Source organism: Microtus pennsylvanicus, chromosome 2 (genome assembly GCF_037038515.1).
Source record: "Microtus pennsylvanicus isolate mMicPen1 chromosome 2, mMicPen1.hap1, whole genome shotgun sequence".
NCBI classification, from domain to species: Eukaryota; Metazoa; Chordata; class Mammalia; order Rodentia; family Cricetidae; genus Microtus; species Microtus pennsylvanicus.
In genome coordinates, this window is record NC_134580.1 from 117,725,407 (window position 1) to 117,745,889 (window position 20,483).

Below are 20,483 nucleotides of genomic sequence, written 5' to 3' on the forward strand. Positions count from 1 at the left end.
TCAGGAACTCACATCGGCTGTGGTCAGCTGCAGAACTGTCATTGTCTAAGATCAAGACGGTCAACATTCTAGCACAGACGGCACAGAGCCTTCCGTGGGCCCCGTTCCTCATTTCGGAGCTGTTGTTAGTTGAAAGTGCTGGGGAATACAGAATCAAGTTTCTTTGGGGGTTTGGCCTCTGCAAGGTTGCTAATACCCCAGTGAATGGCTCCACAGCCATGCGGATGTAGGTAGCACTAACTTGTACATAATTCTATTTATATATATAGAAGAATTTATAACTATATCTATCTATGTAAATATGGAGAGAATGTGAGGTGAGGGGATTTATTAGGGGAAGAGGTCTAGGGGATTAAGTGAGGGAGGGAAGTAGATATGTTGAAGATATCAAGTAGATATGTGTGAAAATATCAAGGAATAAATAAAATTATTTTAAAATAAAAGTTGGTTCCTACATTTGCTACCTGATAATGGTGCTGAGAAAGAAAATGAACATGTGTTCACAACATTGAGTAGGTGAAGAGATTAAAGAAATGTCCTCAAATAATGAGATGGGTAGAGAATGAGAAAAGAATATAGGCTGTACTGTTTCTTAACAAGTATTTATATGGCTTTTCTTTCTATATTCTCATAATATCATTTTAAGGAAGATACTGTTAATATTTTTCCCTATTTAATGACATCTCAAGTCATGCACTCAGTATATATATTCCGTAAGAGGACTGAAAACAGTTCTATGTCCTTGGAATTCTGCCTTCCTGGTGTAAGTGGAAGGCCAAAGTAATAGGAGTGTAACTGTATCAAGGCCATCAGAATCAAGTGGGGTGTCAAGAGAAAGGGACTCTTCACTCCTTTGAGAATGTCTAAGTTATCTAAAAAATCATCATTGTTTCAGTGTAGCCAGACTACAGTACCCCAAAACTAGGGCTTGTGAAAGTAAATGGAAGCTAAGAATTTAACTAAGAATTTAATTTTGTTAGAAAGTAAACATCATTAGAGATTTATAATCCTTTGGAAATCTTGAAACTAAAATCTCTGGACTAATCTAAGTGTTAGGAGAAAATGAAAACTATGTATGATTTGTCAAATTGAAAAAAAAATCGCTGGTTTTGAAAAAAGGGCTTTTTGTATGGATTTTCTTCCTATCCAAATACTAACCAGGCCTGGCCCTGCTTGGGTGCTGAGACCTGGGGAGATTGGGTACATTCAGGCTGATACGTCACAGACTCTGTGGGCCAGAGCTAAGTGTACACCCAATAAGGGTGTCATTTGTGCAAGTCACATTGTCTCTTGGTTAGATTTCTCATGTAGATTCTCTCCCTCTGTGTTCTCCAGGTACCTGTTCTGTCCCTGTAATGTCATTCACCCACCAATTTATCTGTCTCCTTCAGTGTTGGATCCTCTGTACTTAGCATAGTATCTTCCATATATTGAGCATGAATAAAACATTTTAAAAATGAACGAATGAATATTTATGAACCTTTGAAACAAGGGACCTGGAATTTAATCTTTATGGGATATCTTGAAGGCCTAAGTATGATGGTCCTAAAATAATTTCAAAGTCCAGTTTAGTAGTTTGGCTCTCAATTAGTTTGCAGTAGAAAGTTCTGGAAAAAAAAGAGTTTTAGTCTGGGAAAAAAAGATAACTTGAAGTTTTTTTAAAAAATAATCTCAGAAGCAAATAAAAGTCCTAGAGTTCCCAACCCTTGAACGATGTGATCCCATAAGGTTCATGAGACTTGGCAGCTTCTCACACAGTAATTAGTGATATGGGCTACTCTGCTCTAGTGTCGTGGCTTACGCTAACCCACTGCCATGACATTCATGGCTTACTTCACCCCAGTGTTGCAGCTTGCTCTGCTCCAGTGTTGTCTTATGTCTCTGTCTTTTTCTACTTGGAGCTCAGTTCTCCTTTTTAAATTTACCAGTTCTGATGTGGTTGCTTCTATTGTGTGATTGTGATTGCTTCTATTCTCATTTTTGCCCCCTTAGGGACAGGGTTTCTCTGTGAAGCCCTGGTTGTACTGAAACTCTAGACTAGGCTGGTCTCAAACTCAGAAATCCACCTGCAGTTGCCTCCCTAGCACTGGGATTGAAGGTATGCACCACCATGCCTAGCTGTAAAATGTATTTAAAACATCACTTGAAATTGCCATGCAAGTCACTGTGGTGAAATACATATGTAAAACCAAGTTATTGCTCTCAACAACTTTGACGGTTTGGAGGTATAATGGTCAAGTGCTTGCGCTTGCCTAGCTTGCACAAAACCCTGGTTTGATCTCTAGTACTGCATAAGCTGAGTGAGGTGGGGGATGGACGCATTTGGGAGAGGGAGGCAGGAGACTCAGAAGATCAGGGTCATCCTCACTTCCATAATGATTTTGAGGCCAGCCTTGACTATGTGAGATCATGCCAGAAAACAAACTAACGAAACAAGAGTAATTATCCACCCAGCCATCCATGTCGCCTTCAATTATTCACTGAGCAGAGCCAAAGATATAATTCAGTTGGTAGAGTGCCTGCTTGGTATCCCCAAGGCTTTGGATCCAAGGCCCAGCGCCACATAAACTGGGCATGGTATTCATGCCTGTAACCCAAGCAGTCAGGAGGTGGTAGGAGGAGGATAAGAAGTTCAAAGTCATCCTCAGCTGTGTAGTAAGTTGGAGGTCAGTCTGAGTGAGTATGTGAGACCTTGCCTTGAAGAAAATCATTGAGCACTCATCAGCTGCTCATTTTACACTGTACATTTTAACCAGGATAGATCTTACTGCCAATGGCAGATTATAGTCTAAAGTTATATCGACAGCTACTTTCTTTCTCAGTGGAATAATGATTTGTGTCGCAGCTAATGGTGTGCTATTATGAAAGATAGAATGTCACAGGCATTATGCTAGGTAAAGTTTCATTATTTAAACTTCCCCCATCTTGTAAATGTGTTTTTTTTATTGGCTCTAAGAAAATCCCTAATTTAATCAGTTTGTAAGATTTTCTCTAGAATGAAATGTGAAGGAAATGCATTACTCTGAAAACATTTATGAACACTTCCTTTATCCAAGGCTCTGAAGATCATCCTGGAAAGGGGCATTAGCTCTCTCCCTATAGCGGGTAGCAGAGAGGATAATGCAGTTGCTCCTAGGGTTGATATTATTCCTTTGCTGGTTTTAATTGAATTACGCTGTATCCATGTTAATAATATGCACCCAACCACCCAGTTTTCCTAATCAAATTCATTCTGAGCGTTTGTATTTTAAGAATGCAAATGAAATTAAAATGTGTGTATAGAAAAATTCAAGATAATGTAATCAAGAATTGCACAAACACCACTTTTAATAATTCCAGATTTGGTCAGAGAGGAGCCAAATTGTTCCCTCTGATAACAAATTCAGGAGAAAATTAATTCATTCCAATAGTGAGCAGTGATGGAGAAAGGCAGGATAGTTATCCCTGGGCACTTTGATATTTAACTTGCTGATCAGCCAACTGGAGCATCACACTTAAAATGGGCCTTGTAGTAAGAATTTCTTCAGCGGACTGGAACATCAGACTGGCTGAGGGCATCATCCAGTGTGTAGGTTACAAACACCCATTTATTGACTATGCATTTACTGAGTGCACTATTCTGAGTAGAAGACAAACTAGAGAGCAAGACGAACAAACACATAAGTCCCATTGTGGGCACAGACAGCAATAGAGACCAATATAATGAAGGGAGTTATATGTGCTATGCGGAAAACAACTGGGAGTATAGTAGTGGATAATAGATAATAGATAACTAGAGCTATCAAGACCATTCTCAAAGGATATGAAGCCAAATATGGGAGGAGCTCCTTAGCAGCCTCTCAGAGATTTTTTTTTCTTTTTCGTCTTCCCCTCTTCCTTGTGGCTAGCTAACTGTGCATAAGGCAGTCAGGCTTAAATTTGAGATTTTCGGGGAAACTTCCACATATATTCAGGTTCATCAGACTGAGGAGTAGGAAGAACCAGCCTGAACCCGTCCCAAAGAGTGCCTGACTACTGGAACGGTTCTGGAATTAAAATTACAATCTTGGGGTCTCTGGATGAGAAAAATGAGGCCCCAGACAATTATTAGAAGGTTGGAGATGGCTGGGCGGTGATGGTGCACACCTTTAATCTCAGCACTCAGGAGGCAGAGGCAGGCAGAGTCAGAGAGAAGCCATGGAGCCGCCCCCACACGCTGAAACCTTGCCAGTAGGCCATGAGCCTCGTGGTAAAATAATGGAAATGGATTAATTCTAGATGTAAGAGCTAGCTAGCAATATACCTAAGTCATTGGTCAAGCAGTGATTTAATTAATACAGTTTCTGTGTGGTTATTTCAGGAGTCTGGGCAGCTCGGAAACAAACAAGTGGCTTCCCTACTACAGATCTCTGTGAGTTTGAGGCCAGCCTAGTCTACAAGAGTTAGTGCCAGGACAGGCTCCAAAGCTACAGAGAAACCCTGTCTTGGGGGGAAAAAACCCCAAAACCAAAAATTAAAACAAAACAAAAAACTAGAAAGTCAGAGATGGAGGCACCTGAGCAGCCATGCCTTTCTGTAGTCTCCCTCTCAAAATGAGGAAGCAGATTTAGAGGCTGTATTGTGGGAGCGGTGCAAAAATAAATGACATTTACTAAAAAAAAAAAAAAAATCACAAGTTTTCAATGATGAGGGCCTGCATCCACTTCTGCTTCTTTATTTTTGAAGATTTGTTTTGTAAAGGAGTATTTGGCCTGCATGTGTGTTTGTGTAACCAGACATATGGAGGCCAGAAGAGAGTGTCAGATCTTTTGGGACTGGAGCTACAGACAGTTGTGAGCCACGATGTGGGTGCTGGGAATCGAACCTGGGTCCTCTGTTCTCTTAACTGTGGAGCCATTACACCAGCTCCCCCAATTCTGCCTCTTAACTGCACTTACTTCCCAGCTCTGAAACCTGAAAGGAGTTGCTTTATCTCTGCAGAGCAGGCTTTTTGTTTATAAAACACACTTTTAAAAAGTCCCTGCAGTAGTGCTCTGGGCAGTCTGGGATGGGTCCTCATGATGCCTGGTTCCTGGCTGCTGCCACTCTGGTCTTGGGATCCTCAGTGCCACTCAGGAGGGCTTGTACTTAACCTGAGTTGAGGTGGCTCCAGCTCCCTTCAACGGTTGCCATTGTGTGTGTGTGTGTGTGTGTGTATGTGTTGGAGAGTGTTCTGTAAAAAGGCTGTTATCATCCTTGAGCTAGTAAAAGTTTCTGTTTATAACAAATGGGGAAATGTTCCCGCTTAAGTACCCAATGACTAATATCTATTCTAATCTAAAACTGGACTCTGGCGCGGTCTTATGAATGTAGAACTCCCAGCTAAGGAGCTAACACAGCACTCACAAATAGGTTTTAAAAGCCCTGGAAACCTCTGCTTCAGTTCCTCTGGGATACACAGGCTTATGGAAATTGCTACCTACTTTATGAAATTAACTTTGACATTTTTCTAATGTTTACCGTCTCTCATATAAAAGAGAAAGTAACAGCACCAAAGCCATACATGAAATAGCAATATCAAGTGAAATGGAAAGTAGTAACAGATCTCCCTTTTAATGTAGCTACCTTATAAGGGGGCGGGTAATTTCTGCCCCTTAGGCTGTTGGGTTTATACTGAGACAGAGTTTATATTCCCTTGAGAAAATGAGCACGTGGCTCCTAGAAAATAATAGTAAGTGCAACATCATCTTTTAGAAGGAATCCTTTGTTTCTCCAGGTCTGTGGTGATTGGCACCTTGAAACCACAATCATAATCTAGGGCAGAACATAGCCTGCAATGTGGTATCTTGCCTATGGAGGTTGGGCTTATTTATTCTTTTTCCTCCACGATGTATTTGGAGGGTTGATTAGGCCTCTAACTCACCACAATTAGGCAAGGTCAAACACAGTGATTAAACATTTCATAGAATTACAGAGATCCTTGAGTTACAATTAAAAGCACTCTGATTCTTGACCTAGCCAAACCTGTTGAATCAGGTCCTTAGACAACTTAGCAGAAATTTCCCAGGAGGACTTTGGGGGAAGATGAGAGTTCAAGGGCAGTGAAGTCCAAGCTCAACTCCATTCTGAGGGAACTCCAGGAGGAGGGAATGTCCAGGGTCTGCACAGCCGCGGGGCATTCTTTACCTTGGTTGCTCATCAGAAGTTGCTGTGTGCCTGACGGCAGGTAAGGAAAATGCACCTGCTGGTGAACTCTGCTTTCCCTCAGGGGCTGGCATTCGGACCTGACCAGAGCAACAGCTGTGGGATCCCAAAAGCTTGCCCACCTCCTGTTCTTCTGCTTTTCACTGGACCCTCAGCTTCCCTCACCACTACCGTACTCACTCCCATATAGGACTGAAGTTTGAGATCAACTTACATAGTAATCCTGATCTAGACCTTTCCTCCCAATGAGATGTAATTGTCCAAGAGATACCTGGAAATGATGATTTTTTGAAAAAGAGTTTAGCAGTAATATTAACTTAAATAAAATAGCATTTATTTGTTGATTTTTCTATAGTGCATTGCTTCAGTTTAATGTTATTGGCTTGCTTTGAAAGGGGTGGGGAACATTCCAGTCTATGCCTTTTATCACATAATCAGTTGTTACTAGGCATATGACTTCCTTAGTGGTACAAATTCAGTGGCTGGCCTATGGTAATGACCAGGTTCATGGATGGAGAGGCCATAGTCTCTCTGTCTCACTGAGGTCACATAGGTGCTGTCCTATTCTACTCTGGATCCTCGGGAGTCCATCTACATGAATGCCAACATTGGAGCTACTATTTTCCCATAAAGGTTTTTAAAAGTGAAAATTTCAGGAAGAAATGCAAAACCACCACCACCACCACCACCACCACCACCATCACCACCACCATCACCACCACCACCACCATCACTATCACCACCATCTTACTATCACTATGGCAACCTCTTCTTGAACAAGCCCCCCCCCCCCACTCCAAACTACAGGTAGCAAGGGTCAGAGAGGAGGTTATCTCCTCCCCTTCACATTCAAGTCAGGTGTTGTTGATCCCCCTGGCACTCAAAAGGGGGCAACTCTCTGGTGATTGGCATGTCCTAAGAACGTGGTCTTTTCTCTGTGCATTACTTGTATCTGAACATCTCCTCTCTCTGCCAAGAACTTATAGTACTGGTATATGTCCCAATCCAAAATCTCACTGTTGGAACTCAGATTTTCAGGTCTCTCTGTTAGCCTCACTTTTTCCACTGGAATACCTTCACTTTTTTCCAATTTGTCAGCAACTGTGAATGGAAACAAATCAGAAAATAGAACACTCAGACTAAAAGAAGTAACAGTTAACTTGGAGAGTCATGGTCAGACTCATTCTGCTTAAATTGTGCAGGAATCTGGACTGCTGACAGGAGATACATAGGAAATAGGGACTTGTGGGGTTTTGTTTATTTGGATCTGAAAAACAGTGGGCTAAAGTCTTTCTTGCTTTTGGAACTCATATAAATATTACCAGCATAGATTCTCATGAGGTTATGAGCAAGGGTACTCGAGCTGGGGCTTTAAAGGGATACCCATTAGTCTCTCTGTGCTAACTTCTTTTCTGGAATGGGCATTGCAATATAAGAATAAGTGCCACTCAATTATTCCCTATAGATAGTCTGAGAATAAATGTGAAGATATATGTGCTCGAATATTCCTAATGAAATGTACAGTTTGAAATATGCACATAACAATTCTGTTATCATTAAGCATATAAAATGATTTTGTCATAAATAGCCTCTGAAATCCAACAGTGTTTTTTTTTCAAGCCCCCACCCCCGTTTTTCCCAGATGCCTAAGATACACGTTCAGATGTTCTTTTGAATACAGAAGCCTAATCCACATCTAGGAAGACTTTGATTAGAAGGTCTGTAATCTCTCTGAGTGATGTTGCGACATGGAGTACGACAGACAACTCTGACTTCCTCATGCTCTATTTCTGTAGCTAGAACCTGGGTGGTACAACAGTGACTAAACTGTGGAGTGACCCCTCCTGTGTGTGTCTTCTATTTGCTTCATTAGAATTTTTTTCATTTTCACTTATATATTTTTTGAGACAGGGTCTCTTTGTATAGCTCTGGCTAGCCTCAAAATTGAAGTGACTGTTCTCTGTTTCTGTGTTCCAAGAACAGAGTTTACAGGCTGTAGTGGTTTGAAGGAAAATGGATCCCATAGGGAGTGGCACTGTTAGAAGGTGTTATCTTGTTGGAGAAAGTGTGTCACTATGTGGGTGGGCCTTGAGGTCTCCTATGCTCAAGTTACACTCAGTGTGGACACAGACTCCTTCTGCTGCCTGTGGGTCAAGATGTAGAACTCTCAGCTCCTTCTTCAGCACCGTGTCTGTCTGCATGCTGGCATGCTGCTCATCACGATGATAATGAACTAAACCTCTAAAAGTGTAAGTCAGCCTCAGTTAAGTGTCTTCTGTTATAGAGGTGATGGGGGAGTGTCATATATCAATCTGTTGATTTCATTAGTTAAGCAATAAAGAAACTGCTAGGCCCATTTGATAGGCCCACCCTTAGGTGGGTGGAGTAAACAGAACAGAAGGCTGAGAGAAAGAAGCTGAGTCAGTGAGTCGCCATGATTCTCCCACTCCAGGCAGATGCAGGTTAAGATCATTTCTGGTAAGCCAGCTCGTGGGCTACACAGATTATAAAAAATGGGCTAGTCCAGGTGCGAGAGTTAGCTGACAAAAGGCTAGATATAATGCGCCAAGCGGTGTTTAAAAGAATACAGTTTCGACTACTACTGAGAACTCAAGAACAATGGCAATGGGTTTCTGATCCTACTGCACGCACTGGCTTTGTGGGAGCCTAGGCAGTTTGGATGCTCACCTTACTAGACCTGGATGGAGGTGGGGGTTCCTTGGACTTCCCACAGGACAGGGAACCCTGATTGCTTTTCGGGCTGGGGGGAGACTTAATAGAGGGAGGGGGAGGGAAATGGGAGGCGGTGGCGGGGAAGAGACAGAAATCTTTAATAAATAAATAAATAAATAAAAAAAAAGAATACAGTTTCCATGTAATTATTTCGGGTAAAGCTAGCCGTGCGGGCGGCCGGGTGCCGGGGATGCAGCCCACCGCTCCTATTACTACATTGAGGTGGTCATGCTGTTTCTTAACAGCAACAGAAATGCTAACTAAGACAATGGCCCATACCACAGTGCCCCCACTAGGAACTTTTAAACAAACTATCCAACATTATATAGGTTAGACTTAGGGAAGTTCACTTAACTTCTATGTTTAAGAAACAAATAGTATAGCAAGGCATAGTGGTGCACAGTTTTAATCCCACCACTCAGGAAACAGAGATGGATGGGTCTCTGTGAGTTCAAGGTCAGCCTGGTCCTACATAGGGAATTCCAGGCCAGCCAAGGCTATATACAATTAAATATTGTCTCAAAAGAACCCAGCCAACCAGCCAACCAATCAACCACCCAATAACCCTTCCTTAAAGACTTATGAGAATTACTCACTATAATCTGCCACTTTCTTGTAATGATTTAGGGCAACTTCACAATTTTGTAAAACATTGATTCCTGACAAATATCTGTACCCCTAAAACATAAGCATGGATACATGTTAATGTTCAGATAATGCTATAGTTATAATACATCTATTTTGTTCTAAGAATATTTATACAAACCAGAATCATCTGGGACATCATACTTCCTCCAGCACTTCCAAAGGTATAATATATCAGTGCCTAAGATAAAAGAAATACAGTTATAATGGTTTCCTAAACTGGAACTCAAGCCAAACATTGCTTCTTTATTCCTACCCCAGTAATGAACTGAAAGCCATTCCAAAATATACTCCGAGTCTCAATCTGTTCTGTTAATTTGGTTTCCATTTATTGGGGGTTACAGGGCTTAGAGTCTGTGATAAAGGCATGACATATGGTATTTCATTTAATCATCTTAAAATCCTATGAAGTAGATAGTATCTACCTTTAGTAATGAACCTGATATATAAGACTTTAAGAAGTTTGTGGCAGATTGCTAAATTTCTCTGTTTAGTGGATGCTTTTAATATACAGTAGAATGAACTTCTTTAAGAATAAATTCTACCCAGTGTTACTTTTAAGTAAATAAATTTTGTTTCTGAAAAAAAAATAGAGTTGACTTTACCTTGGCTTGATCATATTCCATTCCTATTCCATAAGAGGATAAAAACCCTAATGCCTAAAGGGCAAAAAAAAAAAAAAAACCAAACTGAGTCAGTCAACTTGTCATCATTTAGCATATATTTAGTTTTTAGATTTTTATTTTATTCTATTGTGTAAGTATTTTGCCTACATGTATCTGTATGCATCATGTGTGTACATGGTGCCCTCAGAGGTCAAAACAGAATCCTTGGATTCCCTGGAGTTGGAGTTATAGATGACTGTGAACTACTCTGTGGGTTTTGGGAACTGAATCCTGGCTCTCTGCAAGAGCAACAAGGGCTCTTAACCACTGAGCCATCTCAACAATCCCATAGATTTTTGTTTATATTGATAATGGATATTTTTATATTTTTAACAATATTTTAAATTTGTTATTTTAATTATAACTTATACTGTTAGTTAGAATACTATAAAAAGTGCCTTTATATTGGGAGGATTATATGTGTATAATTCTTGTTGAACCTTAGAATAAATCATAATAATAAAATACTAAAGTCAGACATGTGGTGCAGATCTGTAATCCCAGGAAGCTGAGGCAGGAGGATCATGGCATCTAGGCTATCCTGGACTACATAGAAAGACCCTGTCTCAAAAAAAAAAACCAAAATGAAAAGCAAGCAAACTTAAAAATACTATAAACTTGTGGTTGACATATGTTTCCCTTTGCTGTTAACAACATTTTTCTTTGATATGTTAAATCCTTAAGTTTTCTATCCTTCTTGCTTTTTGTGATATGTGGACTGAGTCCAGGACCTCACATATGCAAGGCAATGCTCTATTACTGAGCTATTTCCCCACACCTAATTTGAGTACTTTTATTCATATTTTAAAAATAAAACAGGATTGACATAAGAAAATATTTACTTAAAAATATACTGAATAAAGAGTGAAAGTCTGATCACAGAGCAAGATGGAAGTAGTGGAAGCCCCTTCCTGCGTACGACACAGTATGCCATCCAAAAAGCTTTTATAGAAACCACAGAAGCAAGTTAAATCAGTACATCAGTGTGACGCACCAATTGGAAAATGCGATTCAAAGCCCACATATGCAGCTCCCAGATGGTTTGACCTATGATTTTCCACATTTGTGATGGTGTGAAAGCAATATGCACTCTGTAGAAACTGTGTTTCAAATCGGGATTGTGTTATTTCCTGGGCTAGTGGCATGGGATGCTATACTCCTAGGATGCTGGGCAGTGGCAGCGAGCTGCAGTTCCGGGTCGGATGTGATCACAAGGGTGGACCACTCTGTGATGTATGTGTTGGTAAGCTACAGTGCTTGGAAGGTGAAGTGGATTAAGTACATTTCAACTTGTGATATTTTCAATTTTCAATTTTTTATTGGCTCTTGCAGATTCATTTCTTCCAGCAGCTTCTCAGTTCTTATTGGGTCACCCCAGTAGTCTCCAGGCCTATCTCCTCTTGTCTGTTCCTCATCTGCCATTACTATCATCACCCCCATCTAGCATTAACAAGCTCATTTTGTAAAATTTTTATTTCACAGAGTTTATAAGAATACTGCCAGATGTCCAGCATTTTCATTGAAGTTCAATAACTCAATCTTCTCAGGAAATGAGTAACTGTATTATACTCTAAAGGATAAAGAACCCTGTTACTTTTTATTTATTTGTGTATATGCACATGTGTGTATGTGTGTGTATGTATGTGTGTATATGTGTATGTGTGTATGTGTGTATATGTGTGAATGAGTGTATGTGTGTGTGTGTTGGTTGGAGTACAAAGTTCCTCAGATACCATCCACTTCTTTTTTGAGGCAGGATCTCTTACTGACCTGGAACTCGCTGGGCTCAGTGACACTAGCTACAGGGATCATTTACCTGTCTTTGCCTTCCTAGTGTTGGGGTCACAGGTTCATGTCATTGCCCCTGACTTTTTGTGTGAGTTCTGGAGCTTAGAACCCAGATCCTCATGTTTACAGAGAAAGCACTTTGAACTGAGCCCTAACCCGAGTCTGGTGTTGCTTTGGTGATTTTGATATTGACTCTAGAAATTATTTTTTCCCTCAAAAGTACAGTAATTCTCCCACAATAGTGTAACATCTGTCCTTTACATAATTTGTATACTGATAAAAGCCTCTGCCTTTAAAAATCTTCACGTTCTTTTTTTAAAATTTATTTATTTATTAAAGATTTCTGCCTCCTCCCTGCCACCGCCTCCCATTTCCCTCCCCCTCCCAAGATCAAGTCCCCCTACCTTATCAGCTAGAAGAGCAATCAGGGTTCCCTGACCTGTGGGAAGTCCAAGGACCACCCACCTCCATCCAGGTCTAGTAAGGTGAGCATCCAAACTGCCTAGGCTCCCACAAAGCCAGTATGTACAGTAGGATCACAAACCCATTGCCATTGTTCTTGAGTTCTCAGTAGTCCTCATTGTCCACTATGTTCAGCAAGTCCGGTTTTATCCCATGCTTTTTCAGACCCAGGCCAGCTGGCCTTGGTGAGTTCCCGATAGAACATCCCCATTGTCTCAGTGTGTGGGTGCACCCCTCGCGGTCCTTTAGGCCTAGAGAGTTTCCTTTTAAAGATGGTGTGCCTCACACGTTCATTACAAGTGAAAGACCCTGCACAGTGCGCTTCACACATTCATTATAAGTGGACGACCCTGCACGGTGCGCCTCACACATTCATTACAAGTGGAAGACACTGCGACTCCTTTACACATTGTGATGTGTATTTGAAATGGCTAAATTGGCTCTTTTAAAGGATGCCACTAGCCAATTTTAGATTAAAAAATTTTCTTGCAACTCCTGGCCATTCTCTATTCTGCTAGGTTGAGAATCCTGTTCAATTATGCAGAAACTCTGACAGTAAACAAACATTCTGACCTTTAAAGAGAAGGTATCATTTGGTCTTATATTTGAAGACTCTCTACTGAGAGTACATCGTTTGTGGGCAGAGCTCAGCAAACATGTTGGCCTGATCCTTTGGGGAAACTGTATAAACTGGTGAAGTTGTGAAGTAAAGCTGGTATTAGATTTGTACTCTGTGATGGGGAAGGAGTATTTCTCTATATAAAGTTCACTAAAAACAAAAGGACTGGACCATGATGGTACCACCCTTGTGTAATCAATCCAGGGTCATGCTTCCTCCCTCTTTAGCAGAATCATAACAATGAATGAAAGGCTTTACTTTCATCTCATTTTTATTGTTCTTATGCTACTTATATCATTCCAGAAGAAACTGAGAGGCCTGAAGGGTTGTCACTTAATGAGCTGTGCTAAGTACCCGGCCTTTCTTTCGTTCTTGGGCATTGTGACCTAACAACTTCACAACCATCAGCTTTTAATGGTTTTTGTCTTTTCTTTTTTGAGATAAGGATATGATAAAACTAGGTGGATTGTAAAATGATTACATTTTAACACAGGAAAGAAATGTGTTGTGAGTTAAGGAAAGAGTGGTGACGTCTGTGACACTTGAACAGTTTTGAAGGTCAAATTCTGTACGTAGGCTGGCTCATAAGACTTGATTCTGAAGTCTGCTGGTTTGCCTTGTGGAGCTTAATGCCAGGTTAAATGCCCGGAATTTATTGCAAAGGCTTCAGCGTAATGGGCATTTTTTACCATATTTTAAAGTAAATCACTTGGGGTCTGTAGTAACAATTTAAAAATCAAATGTTTTTCTGTTTGTTTTTTCTAAGGAATTATTAAAGGAGGAGAAAGATTAAGCAATTTTCCTCTAATTATCATACGAAGCTGGAGAGAATTGTGAGCATTACTTTTGGCTCAAACCACATGCCAAAGCAAAGTGTGAATCAGTTCTAATGAGTAACTCAGACACTCTTAATACAAGGCCATTAACATGAAAAACAACTAACAGAGGCCTCGAATCATCAAAGTGGTTATTAGATTGATACTGGAGATGATGTTTTCAGCCATATCATGGTGCTAATGACTATATTTCTTCCAGGAAACACTTTAACAGTTCAAATTTGAAATAAATGAAGACTATGTGGAGCTGTTGCCATTGAGACATAATTATTTCAAATCTCAGAACACAATAAAGCATCACTCACATATTTCTCTTTTGTGCATCAATTGTACTTTATTTTTATATGATAGGATTTTCATATAATCTGTGACAAAACTGCTTTGGATTTATAGGCAAAGAAGCGTATACATGTAACTTCAATAACAAAAAAAAATCACATTTATGTGTGTGTGTGACAATAAGAATGTGGTGTCCAAAGGACAACTTTTGCAAGTCAGTCATCTTCTTTCACCAGGTGGGTGGAGGGATCAAACTCAGGTTTCAGTGTAGTAATACGGGCGCGGCGGCAGGGCTGCGTCCCCAACACCCCAGCCACCTGCTCGGCTAGCTTTTGCCCCGAAATAACAACACACAAACTGTATTCATTTAAACACTGCTTGACCCATTTCTATCTAGGCTAATTCTCACATATTAATTTAGCCCATTTCTAATCATCTGTGTAGCGCCCCTAGGTGCGCTTACCGGGAAGATTCCAGCCTCTGTCCATCCTGGGTCGGAGCTTCATAGCGTGCGTCTGCCTGGGAGCTGGGAGCATGGCGTCTCTCTGAGGCGTCTGCTCCAGAGAGGAGAGCTGTCGAGTCTGACCTCACTTCCTCTTCCTCTCAGCGTTTTGTTCTGTTTACTCCTCCCACCTATCTTCTAACCAATGAAATGGGCCAAGGCAGTTCCTTTATTAGCCAATGACCTTCCTCCATCATTTCAGGCTACACCTTTCCCTGCTGAGTCATTTTCATGGAGACTACACTACAGCTCTTTTAGAAGGTACGGACAGATGCTTTGTAAAATGTCCCAGCAGGCTGGCTTTACAGTCTTAATCACTTGTGTTGCCCTTTGAAGAATATCCTTCAGTTAATTTGGATTTTTAAATTTCGGGTCTTTTCCAGATCTCCCACACTCCCAGTTTCTCTACTGTTTTCCAGAGTTTCTGACTGTTTTCCCTTTTCTTCAGACATCATAAATATCCATTATTCACTCTCTGTGCACATGCATACATATATTACTCTATGTATAATGTATATACATATACACAGTACATATAATAATATTATATATTATATACAAGAATATTATTATTTGGTCATATTTCCAGCCTTTTTAAAGTGCATTTCTGTGTGACATTGTCCTCCTAGTTCCCAGAAACATTTCTGACAATCCAAACAGTATTCCTAGGTTAGGCTAGTTCAAACAGCAGGCCAACAAAGATGCTCCTGGCGAGCACTATTAAAGAGCTGTTATCAGGATGGCCTGTGGTACAAAATCCCTTCAACTGGTTGTTCTTCGTACAATAAATGAATGAATGAGTAAATCAATTCCTAGGGAAGTTGCTAGAGGTAACAATGATTGATAGCCTTAGTTCAGTATCAAGTCCAGTTGCAGTCTTGGAGACTTCCAGCAAATCCATATGCAAATGATTTGCTTGCTAGTCCATATGCAGTCAGCCTGAAGATCACAGGGGTCCAGGATGTCAGAAAAGGGGAAGTGGGCTTAACAGAGGACTTTTACTAAACAATATTATAACTTGCCACATTTCAACATTATGACTGAAATGTGTGTATCAGGTCAATGTCAACCTTCTTTGGTTAAGTTTGTTCACAGGCACATTCTCTCTTCTGGTCTTCCTTGAGACCAAACACACACACGTACTGAACAGATAACCCCATTTTATATATGAGAAAACTGGGACTCAAAAAGGATACATCACAGGGTGGGGGGAGTGTGGGAACCAACATATAAAACAAGGACTGGCTGACCTAAAAGACAGAGCTGGTGAAGTGAACATTGTCCCACACCAGTGTGCTTTAATGTCCTTTACAACATTTGCTGAAGATTCTGGCAGATGTCATTTACTTCTCCCAGCAGCTTTGTAAAGCACACACAAATTATTACCGATCTTTTTAGGTATGAGAAAACTGAGGTTTTGTGACATAACTTCTTTAGAGATACCAAGAGTGAGCATGAGATGGAAAAGCTATTAGGATGCAGAACCCAGAGCCACATATGCTCAAACATGGTCTGGGGACTCCTGCTTTGACACCTCATTATAGCACCGTGAAGCCTGTAACTGCATTTTCTAGAGTTTCCCTCGAGTGCCTTCATCTCTAAATAGAGCTAATTATGGCAATTCATGGCCAGTGGTTATAGTTTAGAGCTGTAACCTCTGCTACTATGTTTGTCCTAGAAAACTATTTTCTGATTAACTTAAAAGCCAATGGCAAACAATTTGATCAGAGGGTAGTCTGGTTGACTTAATTTTTATGTGCATTGAAAATAAGGAAAATAATTAGGTGATAATAAATGATGGGGACATCCAAAGCTTTAGTTTTTGGTTAATTAAACTCTGAGATTTAGCAATTCTTGTATTTTATTAACATTCACAGATCTGTCCACTGTGTTCTTTTATATGTATAATTACAAGAATTCTTTGGAATTAAACAGAGTATCCACCAATATAAATTAAGATAATATGGAACTTTAAATAATGACATTGATCTGTATGTATTTACATAGAAAGATATCCATGGTTTTAAGTGAATAAAGAGCTGACTAGGGAGAGGCAAATGGATTTGGTCTCATATAAAAATAAAATACTCTATATAGTATAACAGGTCTAGAAGTATAATAGTGGGAACAATAATTTTATAGCTTCCTTCTGCCTAATTGAAACTTTGTCTTTAAGCAGTCATTATGCCTTCCCTCTCTACTCCCTCATCTGTCTTATAATAAATGACTATGATGTTCCGGGCATGGAATTGAATGCCCTACAATAACTCCATAAAACCATTCATAACTAATTAATAATTCATTAAACTTTACACTTTTTTGTCTTAGGCACTTTGCTAAATGTTAGAGATACACCACTGAACAAGTTGCAGTGTCCACTGTTTTGTAATTATCTTAACTTTATAGATTTGCAGATTTAGTGAGATTGTCTTATTCATCACTGGTATTTAGTTCAACTTCTTCTGGCTCAGCTAAGCATACAGACCCACAGGACTCCCATGAACCGCACTTGCCACCAGTCTTATTCTGGAAAGAATAGAACAAATGAACCACAGTGTGCCAGTGGGAAATGTCAAGCCTTCCTTAGCAGTGTAGACAGTCTTCTAGAAGTGGTCATTCCAGATGCCTCAGAAGGTGACTCAGAGGCAAGGAAATGAGATCTATATGGGGAGAATATGGAAGCCATCTTAGTGCAAATGCTTCAACCCTCACATAATAACTCAACAAGTACAGGGTTCCTAAGAATCTGTTCACCATCATCAGGTTCAATAGTTCATTGCAGTTTTTTCCTCTCCAAAGGCAGTTTGCCAGTCAGGGGCCATTTCCATCATAAGTCATGCTAGGTAAAGACATAGTTAAAATTTTATTCTTATCAGGTTGCCTGGGAAACAGAACTGAAATGTGAATCAAAGGTCAAATTCTCATGCAGAAGAAGGAGAAGGGGTTTTTGTTCAATAAGTAGCTTATTCACTAAGCAAGCATAATAGTGTATTCAAATTCCATGCCTGGTTCCTGTATTGCATTGGATGATACTACAAAAGGTCTCTACTGTACACCTTTTAGGTGACCTTACTTTCGTCTTCATATGTTCTGAATTCTCTCATTTTTATTGTTTGATTAATGGTCGTGAATTTTGTTTGTGGGACAAAACTGTTTGGTTGGAAGCATCACCCCAGCCCCCTGGCATCCATATATACAAGGAGTCTGGAATATTTGGTGGAAAGTTCCAAGCCTCCTCCCCTGGGAGTTGCTGCAGTCCAGACTCCATTTCCAAGAAATGGAATTTTTAGGTCTGGTCTGTGTCCATGCAGTAGGGTGGGGGCATTATTTCTTCTCCCCTTCCATATGTTTGTGTCAACTGAGGATGTAGCTGCTGAAAAAATTTCATTGTCTTTTAAAACTCACGTTTTGGGCCTTGTGTGATCCTTCTTTAGCCAAGGACTCATACAACAGGATAGCTGCTGTTATGTTTTGCATGCCGAAACTTCCAAATAGCAAAGCATCAGCCATTTTTTCCATAGCTTTTAAATTTCCCATGTCAGCTGCTCTGGCAAAGAGTATGTAGGCTCTGTTTTGAAAATGTAAAGTCAGGAAAATGATTCACAAAATAATGGAAATTTCCACTTCTGCCTTCATATGACTTTCTAGCAGGTAATCTGCAATTGTTGTTAGTCATGATACAGGTTTGCAGAAATCCATTATACCTCTAGACAAATAATTCTTTCACTTCTATGTGAATTCAAAGATTTGAATTTCAAAGCTGTCTGACAAATTATGAAGTCACTAAAAATGAGGTATTTATATAATATTTACCACCTGTCACACCTATATATCAACTAAAGGGAAAAATTAAAGACATCCTAAAGCAGTGAGCTCTTCCATGGTCTCTTCAATTATTAATAAGCATTTGTTTTATAAAACAAATCCTAAAAGATACAAGAATTATCATAATTTAAATGTCACATCTAGGAAATCTGTATCACAAAAATGTTGATAAGTCTATATTCTAAAATAGTCTTCAAAAACAGAACTAATTCTTCAATACAGTAAAACCAGACTGTTTAGAAAAATAACAATCCAAACAAACTTTAATGGGTGGACTTTAGCATCTAACTGCCTCTGTTCAAGTCCCGTCTCCATCCACAGTTGCACCTCTGCTACTGTGAAAACAACAAGCCACTCTTCTGTCACCTTTGGGGCGGGGCCTGGGTCAGGATAGCCTGGGCAGGAAGAGCCCAGCATAAAAGCGCCTCTGCTGATGGGAGATTTGCTCTCAGGACTGCATTTTCCCCTGCTGCTTCTTCCAAAGAGGAAGGATCCCTCCAGTGTTAAGTGGAAAAGTTCCATGGGACCCTCTCAGAGTGTTTTTGCATTATCAAACCGAATTTAGAATACCCCTGGGCTTGAGAGGGAATACCTAGTGGGCTTCTTATCTCTGGGCACTCTCATGCTACAGGCTGAGAAACCTACCCGCAGGGTTTGTTTGTTCTTTGTTAAATTGTGTATGTCTGTGTGTAGTGTTATACATTGTATGTACACACATGTTTGCGTACATGTTGAGGCCAGATGTTGACATTGGGTGTCTTTCTTTGTTAACCTCCATATTATTTTTTTGAAACAAGGTCTCTTGCTGAATTCTTAGAGCCACTCAACTAGGCTGGGACCAGGGACCTTGGGGATCTGCTTGTCCCCACTCCTAGTACTGGGGTGGTAGGTGTGGGACACTGTGCCTGGCTTTTACATAGGTGTTTAGGATTCAGACTCAGGTTCTTGGGCTTATGTGACAAGCATTCCACAGACTGTTGTCTCCCTAGCCTACTCCCAGTGCTTAAAGGGGAAATGAAGTAACACTTGGTGAAACTCCTCTGTGAACAAGACAGTATCACATACATGAAAGGGCTTTGAAAGCCATAAGGTCTGCACAAAGACTCTGGTAGAATTAATCATGCTAAAACACAAACCATTTTATTTCATTTGAGATGCCTCACAAATCAGAGTAGAAAAGTATTTCTGTTGAACGTACCTATCAGTCACTTAGGTCTGCATTTTGCTTCATGGAAAGGAATCCCAATTCACATACAACCCTCTTCCTTACTAAGGGTGATAAACTTGGGAATCCTTAAGTAACCTTTTAACCCTTTTAAAAGTAGAAAACTGATAACAAAATAAACTTATTTATTATTCCAATAGGGTTTTAGTAATAAACTAGATTTTCTGACTGTCTATTATTTTACCTGGAAATTTTACTTGGCTAAAGGAATGAGATACTTACTCTGTTTTCTGTTTTTGGCTTTTAGACTCCTGGAGCATCTTGTTGCCCATCTGAAATAGCTCATCTCCTTCGTCTGTGATACTTTCCTTGGCTTGCTTTTTGACTATATGAGGGGAAAAGAGAAAAACCAATATTATTTCTATTTTTAAATTTGGAGAAACAATGCACTGATGCTATGCTACATTTTGTTTTGAGTTTTGCTACTTTCTTGTCAAGCATTTGCATTTCAAGCAGATCATTTGGCATCATTCCTAGCTCAGGGGCCTGGGAAATAGAGGGAAGGGATGCTGCCCTGGAAAGAGATGCTTCCCATAAAAGGATGTGGGTTTCTGCAAGCAGAAGGTGAGCGGTCTCCTGGTACACCTTAGACAGAGGGGTCATCTTAGGTGCTGTGTTCTTAGTCCTGGCTGTCAAGGCCTCACTTGCCTGTGCCACTTGGTCTATATACTTAGAGCCCTGAGATTTTATAAGTATATGGGCCAGTTATCTCCAGGATGACCAGAATAGGCATAGGAGCTGA

General features: G+C 40.2%; 1 protein-coding gene across 1 annotated transcript in view; it reads right to left on the reverse strand.

The window, feature by feature from the left end:
• Nucleotides 1-20,066, reverse strand: part of Sel1l2 (SEL1L2 adaptor subunit of SYVN1 ubiquitin ligase) — a 45,865-nt gene extending 25,799 nt beyond the window's left edge. Inside the window, exons 1-7 of the mRNA XM_075962332.1 lie at nt 19,964-20,066; nt 18,097-18,259; nt 10,146-10,199; nt 9,662-9,721; nt 9,492-9,573; nt 7,109-7,263; nt 6,377-6,433 (exon numbers count right to left, since the gene is read on the reverse strand). Coding sequence (XP_075818447.1) covers nt 6,377-6,433; nt 7,109-7,263; nt 9,492-9,573; nt 9,662-9,721; nt 10,146-10,199; nt 18,097-18,259; nt 19,964-20,013 — 621 coding nt within the window. The 5' untranslated portion in view covers nt 20,014-20,066. The remainder of the gene's footprint in view (nt 1-6,376; nt 6,434-7,108; nt 7,264-9,491; nt 9,574-9,661; nt 9,722-10,145; nt 10,200-18,096; nt 18,260-19,963) is intronic.
• Between the last annotated feature and the right edge of the window lie 417 nt (nt 20,067-20,483).